The sequence below is a fragment of the Pelophylax lessonae genome, assembly GCF_965119305.1.
Source record: "Pelophylax lessonae genome assembly, chromosome: 1".
Taxonomy (NCBI): Eukaryota; Metazoa; Chordata; class Amphibia; order Anura; family Ranidae; genus Pelophylax; species Pelophylax lessonae.
The window spans coordinates 434,607,573-434,626,426 of NC_138768.1; the positions used below are offsets into that span (position 1 = coordinate 434,607,573).

An 18,854-nucleotide genomic window follows, 5' to 3' on the forward strand; every position below is an offset into this window, starting at 1 on the left:
TACAGTATGTCAAATACAGAAAATTGTAAACCTGTGATTATTCTTCACTTTTGGATGTTGAGCTGGTCAAGAAGGAGCTAGATCGGCACATTAGATTATGTCCTAAAGCTGTAGTGTCTCTTGCAGTATCAATGACTTGAAAAACCATGACAACTTCCCTCTCTTTACAAGATATGGTTTTTGTAAGACCAAAAAAAAAGAAAAAACTACAAAAGCAGTGCAGGAGACCTCTACCATCAATAATATTAAAATACATTTTTAATTGTCTGATACTCTCCTAGTATGTAGATTCAGAATGGTATGATAAGATTTTGAATTGTGATAAAAAAGAAGCAACCATTTTCTGAAAATAATTTGTTCATATGATGTTAACTTCAATAAGCATGTATTGCTGTAAAAGAAATGATGCCGGTGAGGATAACATATTGTTGCAGTGGGTACAAAAATCTCTCATAATTTATTATAAGAAAATATTCTGTCAAGGAACAAGCCAATCAATCATCTGCAAATGTCAGTCTTCCTGGTCCCTCGTTTTTCATCCACCTCCTGTATCTCTTCCACCGAGGGTCTGAAGCCATCTTCTTTTTCATTTCTTCTTCTTGCTCTTTTTTGTATAACTATAGAAAACCACAAAACAGAATTGCTTGATTTTGCTTTCCCAGTTTTCCTTTTCCAAGCTGCATTTACTGAAACATCCTATAACAACTCCCAGACCCAGAGCGCATAATCTATACTGGATCTACCATTGGCACAAACTACAGTCAAATTAAACTCAAGATCTAATGTATGCAGGGAACAGGCGGATCACTAAGCGCTAATATAACAGATGTGTACTTTTTTATATACACAGTCACACACATTAACATAATGGAGTGGATTCATTACAACTGGTGGAATGAAAATGTGAACAAAGGTGTAGCCAACTGCATCCAACCTGGACTCACCTAAAACTTTTAGATAGAGTGCAGAGGGATTAGAACACCTTTCAGGCTGTTACTGCTGTCTGTGCTTCCATTAGGGAGATTCGCCCTAAAGTCACCACCTGGAATTAACTAAGCAACTAACTAAACTAAGCATGCAGTAACCATGCAATTGGATAATTACTGCATGTGCCCAAAGAATGAGATCAGCTGACTACCTGAATATACCGAATGACCAGGTTATTCCATTAACCACTTGCCGACCGCCGCACGCCGATCTACGTCGGTGGTCAGCCCCTCACAGGCAAAGTGACGTAGGGCTACGTCACTAGCTTGTGAGGGTCTAGGGAGCGAGCGTGCGCCGCCGGAGGCGTGCTCCCGCGTGGTCACGGACCCACCTGCGCGTGTGACCGGCGGACCCGATGTCCGCCGGCCACTCTGCGATCGGCGGGGGAGAGGGAGAAAGTCAGGCAGCTTGTGTAAACAAGCTGCCTGTCATTCTCCCCTCTGTATGAGAGCTGATCATATGGATCTACTATGTAGATCCGTTGATCACTCTGCATACAGCTGAAGCCACAGCCAATCACAGTTAGAATCACGCCCCTAGGGAAACACACAGCCCCTCCCTCTCAAATAAAGTTAACCCCTTCACTACCAGTGTATTTTTACAGTAACAGTGCATATATATATAGCACTGATTACTGTAGAAATGTCACTGGTAACCCCAAAAGTGTCAAAAATGTCAGTCAAGGGTCCGATCTGTCCGCCGCAATGTCGCAGTACCGCAAAAAAAAAAAAATAAAAATCGCAGATCGCCGCCATTACGCGTTAAAAAAAAAAAAAACAACAAAAATGACAAAAATCTTTCCCTTAGTCAGTAAACGCAATAACTTTTGCGCAAACCAATCAAAATACGCTTTTTGCGATTTTTTTTACCAAACATAGGTAGCATAAAACAAATTGGCCGAAAATGTTAAAAAATTTTGATTTTTACATTTTTTTTGGGGGGAATTTCATATAAAAAAAAGGGAAAAATATTATTTTTGCAAAATTGACGCTCTTTTTTTGTTTATAGCGCGTGATCAAAAAATCGCACAGGTGATCAAATACCGCCAAAAGAAAGCTCTGTTTGTGGGAAAAAAAGGACGCCAAATTCGTTTAGGTACAGCGTCGCACGACCGTGCAATTGTCCGTTAAAGTCACGCAGTGCCGAATCGCAAAATAACCCCTGGTCGTTTAGCAGCCAAATCCTCCGGGGCTTAAGTGGTTAATGGATTTTTTCTTCCCTGATGGAACAGGCATATTCAAAGATGACAATGCCAGGATTCATCGGGCTCAAATTGTGAAAGAGTGGTTCAGGGACAGGAAGCATGAGACATAATTTTCACACATGGATTGGCCACCACAGAGTTCAGAACTTAACCCCATTGAGAATCTTTGGGATGTGCTGGAGAAGTCTTTGTGGTCCGACTCTCCCATCATCAATACAAGATCTTGGTGAAAAATTAACGCAACACTGGACGGAAATACATTTTGTGACATTGCAGAAGCTTACCGAAACAATGCCACAGCAAATGCGTGCCTTAATCAAAGCCAACGAAATATTAAAAGTGACTTTTTTCTTTTTTTGCTGGCGACTTTTTTTTGGCCAGGCAGTTTTATACAATATATAAAATTGTATTGTATTTGACTCTTCAATTAATATAATGAATTTAAATGAATATGACTTATTGGCGGCCATTATTGGCACTTTTAGCGCAAGAAAAGCTAAAAAAAAATCTATCCCTTTAAATTCTACGTATGTCTTCACACTATTTCATTGCACTACTGTAGCTTGCTGTATTTTTGGTCAGTTAAAAATACTGTATCAAAAAAAAAAAAAAAAAAGCACCTCCCCATTGAAATGCATTGAAAATGCAGCAAGAATGCATCAATAACACACCCGTGTATGTATTTGACTTTGTTTTTGAGGCACATGACCTATAAAAAAAAAGTGCCATTATTGGCACCTTTTACTCTTATCGGCAAAATGCCGATAACCATTTTTAGCCGCCAAAATTTCAGTGAATCTCTAAATGAAAGTAAAAGAAAATTCCAAAATTTTAGGTTAACACTGGAACACAAATAGGGAGAAGTTCTTCCAATAGGGACATTAGTGCTGGAGACCCTGGTGACATCCGGGATTCCCACACTTTGGAGGAATTTCCTCTCACTTTCTGTTTTGGCTATGGGACAGGAAGTTACATACTTCGTCTGGCTGAAAAAAAGACACAAGTTCAACCCACAGAAGCAAAAAGGGAATTTCCTCAATGGAACACAGATGGCGCAAAAAAAAAAAAAAAAAACACAGGGGTTTTAATCCTCCCTTACTCTATCCAAAATTAAAAGAAATTACCTTAAAGCCCCGTACACACGCGTCGAAAATTGGCAGGGAATTTTCGGCCAACGTCCGATCTGCTGATTTTCGGCTTGTTAGTATGATGCTTCCGACAACCGACTCCGACTTTTCGGCCGAAAAAAATCTGGTGTGCAGACTATAAAATTTTTGTTGGCCGTCAACACAACGGCTGATTTTCGTGCAGCCAGTACAGATTTCGACAGGGAAAAATCTGATGAGCAAGTCTGGGCATGCTCAGTGAAGAAAAAACACAAAGAAAGCAAACCAACACATGACATCACTTCTGAAGTAGAATTTTGTTGGCCGAGAAAATTTGTGTGCTGTCTAGGCACATTCCAACCAACAAAACACAACTTGGACAAAAGTCTGACGATCGGTCGGCCGATAATCGTTGCGTGTGTACGAGGCTTTAGTTACACTTAAAAGTAGAATTCACCTTACTCTAAACCTACTTGCAGCCACATGCTAAAAACGTATCTTATCTAGGCCTGTAAAGAAGAAATTGCTATACATACTTTTTCTGCAGCTGCCCGGGTCCGGTCCCACGCTGAGCTGTCAGCAGCGGCTTCTGTGTGTAGGCATGTGCAGGAGAGGCAGCCGACAATGGAAGCTCCATAGTAACTTTATGGATGACATCACTTCCCAGCCGTTGTCAGTTCTCTCCTGCATACATCTACACCTGGAATCTGGACTGGATTGGCTTCAGAAAAGGAATGTATAGTGATTTCTTCTTTATAGGGTTAAATATATTAGTATTAGAATGTGGCTGCCAATAGGTTTAGAGTTCATTAGGTTTTGGGTGAACTTCTACTTTAAGTACATTTCAATGATTTTGAATATTAAATTAAATTAATTACCCCATGGGCGAACACAATCCATTATGCTCATATACAGTATAGATCTCTACTGTTTACTCAAAATGGTTTTACCCTCTACTTACTTCATAATTTTCTCGTTTCCATAGCTCCTCCTCAAGAAACAATTTTTTCTTATCATCTTCTAAACTATCAAACTGGGTCTGTGACATTTTCATGTTTCTCCGGATGAGGTAGAGTTTTTCCTCTTCACCATACTCCTCCCGTTTAATGTTGAATCTATACATCCATTGAACGTACCAGGTGATGTACTTAAACAAATAATAGGGGAAAAAGACTATCTGGAATAGCAGGATGTCGTATATTTGTGGTTTTTGATAACCTCCTTTGATGTCTATTTTGTTCTTTATAATGTCCCTTATTCGCTCCTCCTCTTCCTCCTTGATTTCTTCTTTAGACCTCCTGTTCTTCCCCTTTTCTTTTGCACGATTTAATAAACCTTGCTGTTTTGCTATTTCAGTGGCCTGGATTCGGTATTTTGGCACTGTTGCTAAGTATTTAATGGCTTCATTGTAGCTACTTCTCCAACTGTAAAACTGGGAAAGAAAAAGAAAAAAGTTAAGGTAATGCCAAAATGAAAGCATGCATGCATGGGTGCAATCAAGCTATGGACAAGTTGTTACTTCAAGTAAAATAAAAAATAGCTGCTTTGTTAAAGAAATAATACATAAAATATTTTAGTTTGAATAGCCATGTAACCCATTCTTTCTCCAACCCAGCTGTTATGATTAGCCAGGGAGACACTCTGCTACTGCACCTAAGCAAGTCTAATAAACACCAAAGATCAAATGACCTTGGGGGTCCCTGTGTATATTGAGAAAGATGGTCAAGGTTAGAGGCCATGTATGGGACTGTGTCACAAAGCTATAAGTACCTCTTCCAGTTGGAATTGGATTGTGTAATACATCACATATATCTGACAGACAATTCCTGTCTAGATATACTGAATAAATAAATAAAAAATAAAAAAGTATTAATGGTTATTAAAATGGAAACAAAAAAAAAAGAAAAATAAATAATTTTTACTTGTCTGGTTACATTAACTACTTGCCTACTGGGCACTTTTACCCCCTTCCTGACCAGGCAAATTTTCAGTAAGTGCTGTGGCACTCTGAATGACAATTGGGAAGTCATGCAACACTTTACCGAAACAAAAGTTGTATCATTTTTATTCCCACAAAAAAACAAACTTTCTTTTTGTGGTATTTAATCACCATTATGTTTTTTTTTTTTTTTTGCAAAAAATAACTTTCATGGTTGATTATAACATTTTGGAAACCGGTAATTTTTCTCCTTTACTGATGTGCGCTGATGAGGCTGTACTGATGGCCGCCGATGAGGCGGCACTTATGGAAATTGGTGGGCACCGACTGGCAGCACTGGTGGGCACTGTTTGGACTGCACTGATAACCAGGACACTGATAATCAATGGCCCGATTATCAATGTAAATGTCTCTTTTAGAGAAGCCAGTTATCTGCACTCTTCTCCTATCCTCATGTCAGCATGAGCAAAGGAGTTCCGATTACTGGCTTCTTTTGACATCCGTGATCAGCTGATCACGAGGTATAAAGCCCTTTAAAGGCTCTTTACCCCGATCTGTGATCAGCAGCGTGCTCCGGACACTGATCACAGAGCATGCCACCCCCGCCTAGTCATATATAGATATAGCCTAGATATCATATGCAGATCAAACTTCACTCATTTGATCTGCAGATAAATGAAACAAAAATAACTACGTTATCTCCTATTTTTTGGATTTCCCATCTGAACAGTGTTGATAAACATCAAGGCCGATTTACTAAAACAGGAAAGTGCAAAATCTGGTGCAGCTCTGCATGGAAACCATTCAGCTTCCAGTTTTTTTTTTGTCAAAGATTAAACAAGCTGAAGTTAAAGACCGATTGGCTACCATGCACAGCTGCACCAGATTTTGTAAATCCACTGCACTGTGTCAGGTGGTCCCTTGCTGCTTCTAAAGCCGCTGTATTTCACACGGCAACTCCCCACTGTTTTGAGAGCCAGGAATTGCTTGCAAGTGCTAGAGGAGATTGTAGCAGGGCAGAAGGACTGGACATACTACATGTCATATGTACTCCAATGATGTACTTTGGGTCATTCATTCATGAGTCCAGTGTTCTCATCTGAATACCATTAAATTACTAAATTCGTTTCTTGAAACATCAACCCAGTGCTGGAAAACACAAAGTTTGTTTGCACCTCTAGTTTCCTGAAAAAGAGGAAGAACATTAGCCAAACCTACCTAACAAATAGAACATTACCCAATTTCTTTCCCACAAAATATTAAAGAGGTTGTAAACCCCCCTCTGTAAATTGTACCTATAGGTAAGGCTTACCCTATAGGTACTGTAAATATCTCCTAAACTTGCACCGTTTAGGAGATATTTACTTTTCATGCAGCCAATGAAATCATCGGCGCATGCGCTCTGAAGGAACGGCCACCTGTGCCATTCCTTCAGAGCCCTGTGCCGTGAACGGCGGCTCCCACACGCATGTGCGGGAGTGATGTCATCGTGCCAATCAGATGGCTGGAGGGCGCGAACCAGGAAGCAGGATGACTAAAAATGTCAGCCGTGTCACTGCTGAGCGGGCGGCACTGCGTGGGGCTTCATTCTAAGGTAAGTATTTCATAATGAGCTAGTGAGGGATGCATACTAGCTCAATATGCCTTTGTCTTACAGTGTTTTTTTTTGAGTTTACAACCTCTTCAAGGGCCAGTTCATATGCAGTTCTGTGTTTATTCTGAATGGGCTGAAATCACACCGCACCAAAAGTAGTGTATGAAAACTCACTGCAATTGCATTATATGGTAATTTACCATGTGAGCCGATGCAGGCAAAAGCACTGCCTTTGCAACCTGCATTTGGGGTGTCATTAGCTTAACATTGAAACCCGCTGCAGATGGCAACTGCAGTGAGTTTTAAATATGGTTTGTAAAACAGGCACGCAAAGCAAGTTCCCCGCATTACATTCTGATGTCAACCAGCCCTAAAGAATCCAGGTACATTACCATTTTCACTAAACATGCAAAAAAAGAACAAAAACAAAAAACCCACCCAGCAGTACACCTGTAACACTACAAGAAAAGCAATGGACCTCACTTAAAATGTATCAAAAAAAAAAAATAATTCACTCCCTAAAGCACCCTGTTCATTTTTCTTATTTTTACAGATTTTAGATGCATTACATTCATCCAATAGTCCAGTATACCCAGCACAACTGCATTGCCTATATACGTGCAATATAAGAATGCAGTTTTTTTCTTCTGCAGCCCCAGGCATGTGCATCTCCCAAATGGCCCATTCCAGGAGATAGCTGATATCTCCCGCAGATGATAACAGGCTAACATGTGGAATAACGTGTGGGACAGTTGGGGAAGGAAGTGCAGTGAAGAATGAAGCTATAAAATTTAAAACGGACGCTCACCCTTCAGAGTCCTCTTTCTAGATCAACTCCCACTGCCACAATGAAAATCCACGTTTAGATTTTTGTTTTTTTTAATGGTTTACTTTGTTTTCACTTTATGCAGCCAGCACCCTGCCGCCATGGTCACCTAGACAAGAATGATGCGTCCAGCTCAATCCTTCCCCTGGCTTTTATTTAAAAAAAATCCCAAAGATATAGAGGAGAGGTTAAAAGGAGAGACAAGGTCAAAGTTTAAAAGAAATAGTTTCTTGATTAAGAACAATGCCTTTGAAGAACTGTTTTTTTTTTTTTTTTTTTTTTGGGCTCCAGTTCTACATTAAGCAAAAGCAAGTAGTTTTCAAAAGACTACGAATTACCTGAAAAACTGAGATGACACACACTGTAACTAAGATGACAATTCTCACATCCACCTTCGGCGCCAGCCTCCTACTATAGTAATGATAGTAGTGTCTGTAGTATTCCTCAGGGTGATCCAACATGTAATCATAATCCTTCCGCGTTTCCTCATCCTAACAGGGAAAATTTACAATAAAAAACCATTAAAAATGTATTTTAAAGCATAAGAATTAAACACCAAGACTGAACCAAGGTATTAGGTTTTGTTTTAGGCACTGTTCGCACAGGCGTTTTGCCATGCTGTCAATCTTAGCAGCAGGAACCTACTGATTCCTGCTGTTGGAATTAATAGCCGCATGCGGTTAACAGTAGCCACGAGCCTGTACACTGCAATGACTAGTTGCCTGTGTCCACAGGTATATTATACACACACACACATACATACATACATACATATACACATACACAATAGATGTAAAATAAGTCTACACACCCCTATAAAAAAGGTCAGTTTTCCATGATGTAGAAAAAAAAAAAAAGAGACAAAGAAATAATTTCAGAACTTCTTCCACCTTTAATGTGACCTACAATCTCTACAACTCAATTGAAAAACAAACAAATCTTTTAAAGGGGGGGGGGGGAATAAAAACTAAAAATAAATGTGGTTGCACAACTGTAGCTGTGTTCAGAATTAAGTAATCACATTCAAACGCATGTTAAATAGGAGTAAGTACACACCTGCCATCACTTAAACCTACAATTAAACCCAAATAAAGTCCAGCTGTTCTAGTAGGTCTTTCCTGACATTTTCTTAGTCACATCCTACAGCAAAAGCCATGGTCTGCAGAGAGCTTCCAAAGCATCAGAGGGATTTCTTTGGTAAAAGGTATCAGTCAGGATAAGGTTACAAAAGAATTTCCAAGACATTAGATATACCATGGAACACAGTGAAGACAGACAGTCATCAAGTGGAGAAAATATGGCACAACAGTGACATCACCAAGAACTGGACGACCCTCCAAAATTGATGAAAAGACAAGAAGGAAACTGGTCACGGAGGCTGCCAAGAGGCCTACAGCAACATTAAAGGAGCTGCAGGAATATCTGGCAAGTACAGGCTGTGTGGAACATGTGACAACAATCGCCCATATTCTTCATATGTGTGGGCTATGGGGTAGAGTGGCAAAATTTACGAAAAAAAACATCCAAGCCTGGCTAAATTTTGCAAAAACACATCTGTAGTCTCCCAAAAGCATGTGGGAAAATGTGTTATGATCTGATGAAACCAAGGTTGAACTTTTTGGCCATATTTCCAAAAGATTTGTTTAGCACAAAAACAACACTGCACATCACCAAAAAACACCATACTCACAGTGAAGCATGGTGGGGGCAGCATCATGCTTTGGGACTGTATTTCTTCAGCTGGAACCGGGGCCTTAGTCAAGGTAAAGAGAATTATGAACAGTTCCAAATACCAGTCAATATTGGCACAAAACCTGCAGACTTCTGCTAGAAAGCTGAACACGAAGAGGAACTTCATCTTTCAGCATGACAACAACCCAAAACATACATCCAAACCAACATACAAACATACATCCAAACCAACATACAAACCTACATCCAAACCAACATACAAACCTACATCCAAACCAACAAAGGAAGGGCTTCACTTCCCTCCACCGAAAGGGATTTCAGTTTGTTGTTCAATTGAGTTGTACAGTTTATAGGTCACACTAAAGGTGGAAAAAGTTCTGAAAAAGTTCTGAAATAAGTTATCATTGTACCACTTTTTTATCACAGAAACCTGACATTTTAATAGGGGCGTGTAGACTTTATATATACATATACATACACAATATTGTAAAAAGTATCGGGACGCCTGCTTCTGGAAGAATGGTCAAACATTCCCATAGACACACTCCTAAACCTTGTGGACCGCCTTCCCAGAAGAGTTTAAAGCGGAGTTCATGGCACAAAATCGACATAATCGATTTTGTGGCCATCCGCTTGCTTTGCTTCACCTGAAAAGGAAATGGATAGTTAGGATTATTTTTTTTTTTTTTTTCTACTTACCTTGTAATTGCAGAAAGAAATACTCACCTTTCGTCACTTCCTCCCTCTGTGGCCTCGGCCCGCGCCGTCTCTTCCGGTTTGCAATGATTCCTGGGAGCTGAACGTCATCGCTCCCAGGAATCAATGCGACGGCACCGGCCCCGCTCGTCACTTCCGGTGCGACGTCGCATTCCCCGCTAAACAGCTTCTGGGCATGCCCAGAAGCTGTGTAGGAGTGCGGCACCGCACCGGAAGTGACGAGAGGGGCCGGTGAAGGCGCATTCTGGGAGACGCGGAAGAGGACGCAGAAGAGGATCGTGCTGGCTTCAGCTGCCCACAACAGAGATGGCAATGCTGGAGAAGAAATTTTATAAGTGAGTATTTCATCTTGCAGGTAAGTGCGAACCGGGACAGATCAGAGGCTAGCCATTGCGGAATGAAGTAGCCCTGACTGTCCGGGGGGTATGTTCACTGAAAAAATGTTTTTGTGCCCGGAATTCCGCTTTAAGCTGTTATAGCTGCAAAATGTCGGCCAACTCAATATTGAACCCTATGGACTAAAGCTGGATACACACTATCCAACTTTTGTGGTTAGATTTCCTTCAGATTTACCTTTTCTATGTAGTACAAGGGCCTGCCTGATTGCATACAAATTGAAAGTGTTTAGGTTTGACCTCATATTATATGGTTTTGGTAAGTCTAAAGGAAAAAGTCTTCAGAAAATCTTATAGTGTGTATGGTCCTTAAGACTGGGATGCCATTAAAGTTTATGCGCGTGTAAAGGCAGGTGTCAATACAATACTTAATATAGTGTGTGTGCGTATATATATATATATATATATATATATATATATATATATATATATATATATATATATACACACATACACACACACACATATATATATATATATATATATATATATATATATATATATATATATATTTTTTACACACACACTTTTGTTTTAAAATAATTCCTAAACGTTTCTAGATTTTATCCTAGACATGTCTTTTATATATTTTTTTACATCTGTTTTTGAAACTCCCCTTTTTTTTAGGTTGTTGAAATATATTTCAATCAACCTGGGGCTAAAATCTGAGATTCACACATGTGGACCAATAAAAATCTTACAGCACTCTAGTAGAGTAGAGAAAAAAAAAAAAAAAACACTGCCAAATGGGAATGAAAGAATGAGTCATCCCTACAGAGGATCAGAGTTCTCACTGCAATGTAAACAAACATGCCATACTCACAGTTTACTAATGTCAGTACAGAATTTCACATGAAAATAAAGCTACCAGATTTTTTTCTATAATGAACATGCTGTTAAAAAGTCAGCTGTGTAAGCTTGACAAAGTGGAAAACCTGTTTGCATGCCCAATTGCCTCTAGCAGCGGCACCCTAAATTGGAACCTCTGCCAATCAGCCATTTGAACACCATACGGTTCAATACACCTAGGCATTTAACAGATGAAAAGAGTGTTACCTGCACTGTCTAAGCCAGGGATCCTCAAACCACATCCCTCAAGCTGTTGTGGAACTACATGTCCCATGAGGCTTTGTAAATCTCTGACATGATGGGAATTGTAGTTTCTGAACAACTGGAGGGCATAGTTTGAAGACCCCTGTTAAGCTATACCTAATTATTTAAGTGGCCATTGTTTAACTTATTTTCCCACTGAGAAGTATGTCAAAGCCGGGTAGACATTGGCTCAGAATGCTGGTTCTGCACAGGTTTCTGTGTTTAATTCATTTAGAGTTTGGCTAATTAGCAGCCTTCCCAACTCCAGGAATTAGGACAAAATAAATGGGTCATATTAAACCATCATTCTTGGCAAAATAGGAACCCCCCCTCCTACACCTGCAAGGTGTTTTTCTGTAGCAAGTTATACTCACCTAAGTCAAAGGTCCCTCATCTGGGTCGTTTCTGGGTGACCGGTAGCCCAGTGTTGCACATGGTCCCTTGCCAGCTGGTCCCCTACAATCCCCCATGGCTGACATCATTCCTCTTCTGGATACTAAGTGCCGGTTCACACTACCGCAGCACGACTTCGGGGGCAACCTGTGAAGTCGCGTGCACCGCGACTTCGGCGCAACTAGCACGGACTTCATATAATAAATGTCTATGCAAGTCGCTCCGATGTCGCGCCGAAGTAGTACAGGAACTACTTTCTAAGTCGGAGCGACTTGTGTCGCTCCTATTAGAACGGTTCCCGTAGCACTGCATGGACCGTGACTTGTCAGGCTGACCAGTCGCGGTAGTGTGAATGGGCACTAAGAGGACCCAGTTGCTGAACAGCCAATAGGAAGTGTCCATTTTACAAAAGCAGTGACATCCACGCAAAGAACAACCCTGCCACATGTAAACAAAAGAGAGATGGCACGGGATTGCAGCGTCGTGTAACTGTGGTTTTAGTAAAACAGGCATTTAGTTTATGTTTTGTCCATCCATCGGTTAGAGGGAGTTTAACATTATCCCCGATATAGGCTTCAAAGAGCATGTAAACTCAACATAACATACTCCCGATATGTGCCTACTGTGCCATGTATTTGGATGAAAATGTATCCTGTTCTCTTTGTATTGCTTCCTTTATGTGAAATTCCTGATGTTCCTGCCAGTCTCTCTGCTTTCCTATTATCAACTGACCACACTAGGCATGAGATCACACCATGGTCAGTTCTTTAGCTATGCTGGGAACTCAGCCTGATCAGACTTGTCCTAACAAGCCACCCCACAGAACAGCATTTTACTGGGAAGTTCAGTGTTCTGCTGTTTCTACTCCCAACTCTTATGCAGTTGAGAACAGATGAAACAGAGTGAATGTGATCACTTATAAAAAAAAATCTAATATAACAAAAATATCTTTACACAAATGTTTTGTCTTTCAATTCTATTTTAAACTGAATGGGTTGTTTTACAAGGGTTTACCCAATCACTTTAAACTCTAAGGCCTCTTTCACATGGCCAGGTAGCTGCAGTAAGAATCAGTGTTAAGAATTAGTGGATTTATTGGTGGAACCCTACAGACTAAGGACTGGGATGCCATTAAGTCCGGTTCACATATATGCAATGTCAGACATCGTATGCGATTCGCAGCGCACTGCTCTGCAAATCAAATGCGATGTCTGTGGGTTGCGAATTCCGCCATACAGATTGTATGGCTGAATTTCCATTGCATTCGGACCACACAGGAACCTTTTTATGGTCTGCACCAGAATCAGATGGCATGGGGGTAAACACCTATGCCATCTGATTCATGTCTGAACTGACAGTTCATGCGACCTGATCTGGGGGTGTCGTTAGCTTTGTATTGACACCCCCAGCGTTTGGCATATGGCAGTGTGAACTGCCTGCGAGTTGAGTGCGATGCGGGAACCCGCAGTGGATTCGCAGGGTTTCCGCATCACGCGTGTTAGAACCCGCCCTAAAGCGCATGTGCGTGTAAAGGCAGGGGTCCCAATACTTTTGGTAATATAGCGTGAGGTTAGTTCTAACATTTTTTAAATTCACACTGGACGGCGCTTATCCCTTTCTACACAGACGGGTGCAGAGGGGGAAATCGGATGCGATTCGCACCTCATTCCTGTTCAAATCGCATGCCAACCTTTGCAGTGCGATTTGCGCCAATTTTTTTGTATTGATGCAAATCGCACATGACTGTGGACCCCACCTTGCTTTGGTGAACAAGGCGTTACACCCCTGTGCTGTGACAAGTGACCCCATTCATCCCCTGGCGTAGTCCAAAGAACCCACCCCAGGGCAGGCCTCCTAGATGACCCACACTTGGCACCCAAAGAGTTCATGGGAAGCTTGGAGGCAGTGTCACCCCCACCTACCCCATTCCTTTAATCCAGGACACACATTAAATTACACAGGTTCTGTGGCTGATTAAGGTGGTAATTAAACCCACTTAGTGCCTTATATCAGCCACAGAACCTGTGTAATTAACCACTTGCCGACTGCCGCACGCCTATTTACGGCGGCAGTCAGCCCCTGAGACTACGTCGCTAGCCTGTGAGCCTCTAGGGGCGAGCGTGCACCGCCCTCCCGTCCCCGCTCGCTCCCTAACATGTCCACGTGTGTGACCAGCGGACCCGATGTCCGCCGGTCACTCGCGATCCTCCGGTACAGAGGGAGAAAGGCAGGCGGCTAATGTAAACAAAGCCGCCTGTCATTCTCCCCTGTGTAAGCGCAGAGATCATACAGTCCTGCTATGTAGGATCGTATAACTCTGTAGTTACACAAACAGCCACATCCCTTTACAGTTAGAATCACACTCCTAGGGACACACTTAACCCCTCCCTCTCCAATAAAGTTAATCCCTTCCCTGCCAGTGTCATTTTTACAGTAACAGTGCATATTTATAGCACTGATTACTGTAGTAATGTCACTGGTACCCCCAAAAGTGTCAATGTCAGTCAGGGGTCCGATCTGTCCGCCACAATGTCGCAGTCCCGCAAAAAAAAAAAAAAAAAAAAAAAAAAAAAATCGCAGATCGCCGCCATTACTCGTTAAAAAAAAAAAACAGTAAAAATGACAGAAATCTTTCCCTTAGTAAACGCAATAACTTTTGCGCAAACCAATCAAAATACGCTTATTGTGATTTTTTTTTTTTACCAAAAATATGTAGCAGAAAACAAATTGGCCTAAAATGTTAAAAAATTTTGGTTTTTACATTTTTTGGGGGTAATTTCATATAAAAAAAATGTGAAAAATATTGTTATTTTTTTCAAAATTGTCGCTCTTACAAAAAATAAAAATTGCACAGGTGATAAAATAGCACCAAAAGAAAGCTCTGTTTGTGGGAAAAAAAGGACGTAAATTTCGTTTGGGTACAGCGTTGCATGACTGCGCAATTGTCAGTTAAAGTCGCACAGTGTTGAATCGCAAAAAGTGGCCCAGACGTAAGACAGCAAAATCCTCCGGTGGTAAAGTGGTTAAAGTCACGCAGTGCCGAATCGCAAAATAGGCCCTGGTCAGGAAGGGGGTAAAATGTTCCGGGGCTTAAGTGGTTAATATGTGTTGTGGATTAAAGGGATGAGGTGTCACCCCCACCTAGCCCTCACCTTTAGAGTCTCGTAGGCTGTGGCCACCAGCAGGAAATTGTTGTGTGCGCTCTCCTTCTCCTCATTAGACCGGTACCGGTCCGGGTGGTACTTCCTGGCCAGCTGCCGGTATGCCCGGGCGATGTCCGCCTTGCTGGACTCTCTGTCCACCCCCAGCACATCATAGCACACTTGCTGTCCGCAGTACAGTCCTTCTATAAGGGCGCACACCCGGCCGGCCAGGCACGCCAGGCTCAGGAGCAGGAATAACAGTCTAGGGGACATGGAGGGCCCGGGAAAGAGGAGAGGGGCGCCGCATCCAGCTGCTTCCCCCTCCGCCTTCCCCGGGACCGCCATGTCAGCAGCCATCAGCTCCAACGTGACATCAGGGAGGAGCCTCTGCAGGATCTGTACATCACAATAACTTTATTAGTATGCGCACAACGAGCAACGCTCAATGCCATACAGTGCTTCTCTACTCACATGGGACACATTGCTGATTACTAAGCATAAGGACCCTTGCCTACCCAAAAGAAAAAAGGCCAATGATTGGGACTTTTCACTGTGGCCACCCAGAAATCACATAAGGAATAAAATATCAATCTTTTTATTATCACCATATTTAACCACTTTCGCCCCGGGAAGGATTCGCCCCCTTTCTGACCAGGCTCTATTTTGCGATTCGGCACTGCGTTACTTTAACGGACAAATCAGCAATACACATAAAAATTGTTATTGTTTAACCACTTTTCCTGCTTTACGTCCAGGCCACTTTTTGCGATTCGGCACTGTGCGAATTTAACTGACGATTGCGCGGTCATGCAACGCCGTACCCAAACGAAATTTACGTCCTTTTTTTCCCACAAAGAGAGCTTTCTTTTGGGGGTATTTGATCACCTCTGCGCTTTTCATTTTTTGTGATATTAATAAAAAAAAGAGCGACAATTTTGGAAAAAAAAAAAAAACAATATTTTTCACATTCTGCTATATGACATTCTCAAAAAAAAAATAAAATCAAAATTTTTTAACATTTTAGGCCAATTTGTTTCCTGCTACATATTTTTTGTAAAAAAAAAAATCACAATAAGCGTATTTTGATTGGTTTGCGCAAAAGTTATTGCGTCTACTAACTATGGGAAAGATTTATGTCATTTTTATTGTTTTTTTCTTTACTAGTAATGGCGGCGATCTGCGATTTTTTGCGGGACTGCGACAATGCAGCGGACAGATCAGACCCCTAACTGACATTTTTGACACTTTTGGGGGTACCAATGACATTACTACAGTAATCAGTGCTAAAAATATGCACTGTTACTGTAATAATGACACTGGCAGGGAAAGGGTTAATACTGGGGGTGATCAAGGGGTTAAATGTATGCCTAATGCTTAGGGCTCTTTCACACAGGCGATCCGATCAGATCCACCTGTCAGTTTTTTAGGCGGATCTGATCGGATCCTCCATGCAGCTCTATGGGGCAGCGGGTGTCAGCGGAGACACCTCCGCTGACACCCGCTGCCATCCGTATCCGATCCTGTCTGTGAAATCTGGACGGATGGAAACCCTATTTTTCCATCCGTTCAGTAATCGGATCGGATCGGATCGGATGAGAGCGGACAGGCAGTCTGCTCTCATCCGATCCCCCATAGAGGGCAGCGGGGGCTGAGACACCTCCCTCTCCGATCTGCAAGCGGAGACGGAGCTGTCATCCGCCGGCTCAGCGGGGATTGCGGATCGATCCCCGCTGAGCAACACGGATCCACCTACGGAGGCGGACCGTTTGAAAGAGCCCTTACTGACTTGTGGGGGGGGGGGGGGGTCTCTGTGACAGGCAAAGACAGATCAAAGATTTGAGCATAGCTGAAACTGCTGATCTGTCCCTGCCTGTAAGTGAGATCTGCCTGCTTTGTTTACAAGTTTTGTTGTTTTTTGTTTGTTATTGTCAATTTTGGTGTCAGTCTCCGGTTCACACTGAGGCAACACAACTCCTTACTACTTCGGGGGCGACTTGTGCAGTCCCGTGCACCACGACTTCGGAGCGACTTGCAGGGACTTCACATAATGGAAGTCTATGCAAGTCGCTCCGAGGTCGCCCCGAAGTAGTACAGGACCCTTTTTCTAAGTCGGAGCGACTTGTGTCGCTCCTATTAGAACGGGTCCTGTAGCGGTCAATGGACCGCGATGGACCGTGACTTGTCAGGCTGACAAGTCGCCTGACAAGTCGCGCTAGTGTGAACCGACTCTTAAGGCCCGTACACACGTACCGATGGTCGGCTTACAAATGTTCCTCTTTTCTCCCCGGGATGTCGGTGTCTGCTGAAAAGTGCAAAGACAGCACAAGGACAGCACAAGAATTTTGTCCGCCGACTGCAGAAGTGATGTCATGTAATGGTTAACTTTCCCTGTGTTTTCTATTTTCTGAGCATGCCCAGTCTTGCAAATCTGCGGTCTGTCGGCCGAATTGTGTACTGACAGGCGAACAATCGTCCGTTCTGGTGTCGGCATACAAATATTTTCATGTTTGCACGAAAGACTTTTGTCCGCGGATTGTGCGCAGACATCTGTCGGAGGCACCATACTAACACGCGTACAATCGGCAGATCCTTCGTCCACCGACGTTTGTATGCCGACGATCGGTACGTGTGTACGGGCCTTTAGGCTCAGTTCACATTTGTGTGATGCGGGAACGCTGCGAACATGCAGCGTGATCCCGCATCGCATCCGCACATATGGCAGTTCACACTGCCATATGCGATACGCAGGGGGTGTCAATTAAATGTTAACGACAGCCCCCAGTTTGATCGCATATCGCAGTGCAATCTGCAAGTTCGCACAGAATCGGATCGCACAAGTGTGAACCACTGTTCGATCCGATTCTGGGGCGGCTCAAAAAATGCCTCATGTGCGAGTTTGCTGCGGATGCGCTGCGAATTCAGCCATACAAAGTGTATGGCTGAACTCGCATCTGCACAGGAGATCGCTTGTAATCAAGGAGCAGTGCGCTCCGAATGACATGCGATCAGCGCATCCGCACAAGTGTGAACCGGCACTAAGAGCCCATTCACACTGCAGCGGCACTACTTCGGGGGCGACTTGTGATGTCCCGCGCACCGCGACTTTGGCGCGACTTACACGGACTTCATATAATGAATGTCTATGCAAGACGCTCCGAAGTAGTACAGGACCCTTTTTCTAAGTCGGAGCGACTTGTGTCGCTCCTATTAGAATGGGTCCTGTAGCAGTCAATGGACCGCGAGGGACCGTGACTTGTCAGGCTGATAAGTCGCCTGACAAGTCGCGGTAGTGTGAATGGAGCCTAATACGACTTGTCAGGCGACTTGTCAGCCTGACAAGTCATGGTCCGTCGCGGTCCGTTGTGTGGTACGGGAACCGTTCTAATAGGAGCGACACAAGTCGCTCCGACTTAGAAAAAGGTTCCTGTACTACTTCGGAGCGACTTGCATAGACATTCATTCTGTGAGGTCCATGCAAGTCGTGCCGAAGTCGCGCTGCACGCGACTTCACAGGTCGCCCCGAAAGTCATGCCGCTTCAGTGTGAATGCGGTGTTATAGCTTTCACTTGGATAAATAAGTTGCACTGAGTAAATACAGCTGGATAAAACAAAAATTGTGTCTGTCTTCATTTCAGACAGCAAAGCAACAAAATGTGATTATTTTAAAGGGGGGGCGGGGTGGTGGTGACTCTTTTCTATACCCACTGTGTATATATACTGTATATATTTATGTATAGTATACCAGTTACTATGCATTTTAAATAGT

At 42.7% G+C, this 18,854-nt stretch overlaps 1 protein-coding gene across 1 annotated transcript; it reads right to left on the minus strand.

Annotated features, from left to right (window-relative positions):
- Positions 1 to 240: 240 nt before the first annotated feature.
- Positions 241 to 15,477, minus strand: DNAJC25 (DnaJ heat shock protein family (Hsp40) member C25). Its single transcript, XM_082270646.1, has 4 exons — positions 15,098 to 15,477; positions 7,995 to 8,147; positions 4,259 to 4,729; positions 241 to 617 (listed from the first exon to the last, which is right to left on the minus strand). Exons 1-4 carry the CDS (start codon positions 15,443 to 15,445, stop codon positions 495 to 497), a joined length of 1,095 nt encoding a protein of 364 aa, XP_082126772.1. The 5' UTR covers positions 15,446 to 15,477; the 3' UTR covers positions 241 to 494.
- Between the last annotated feature and the right edge of the window lie 3,377 nt (positions 15,478 to 18,854).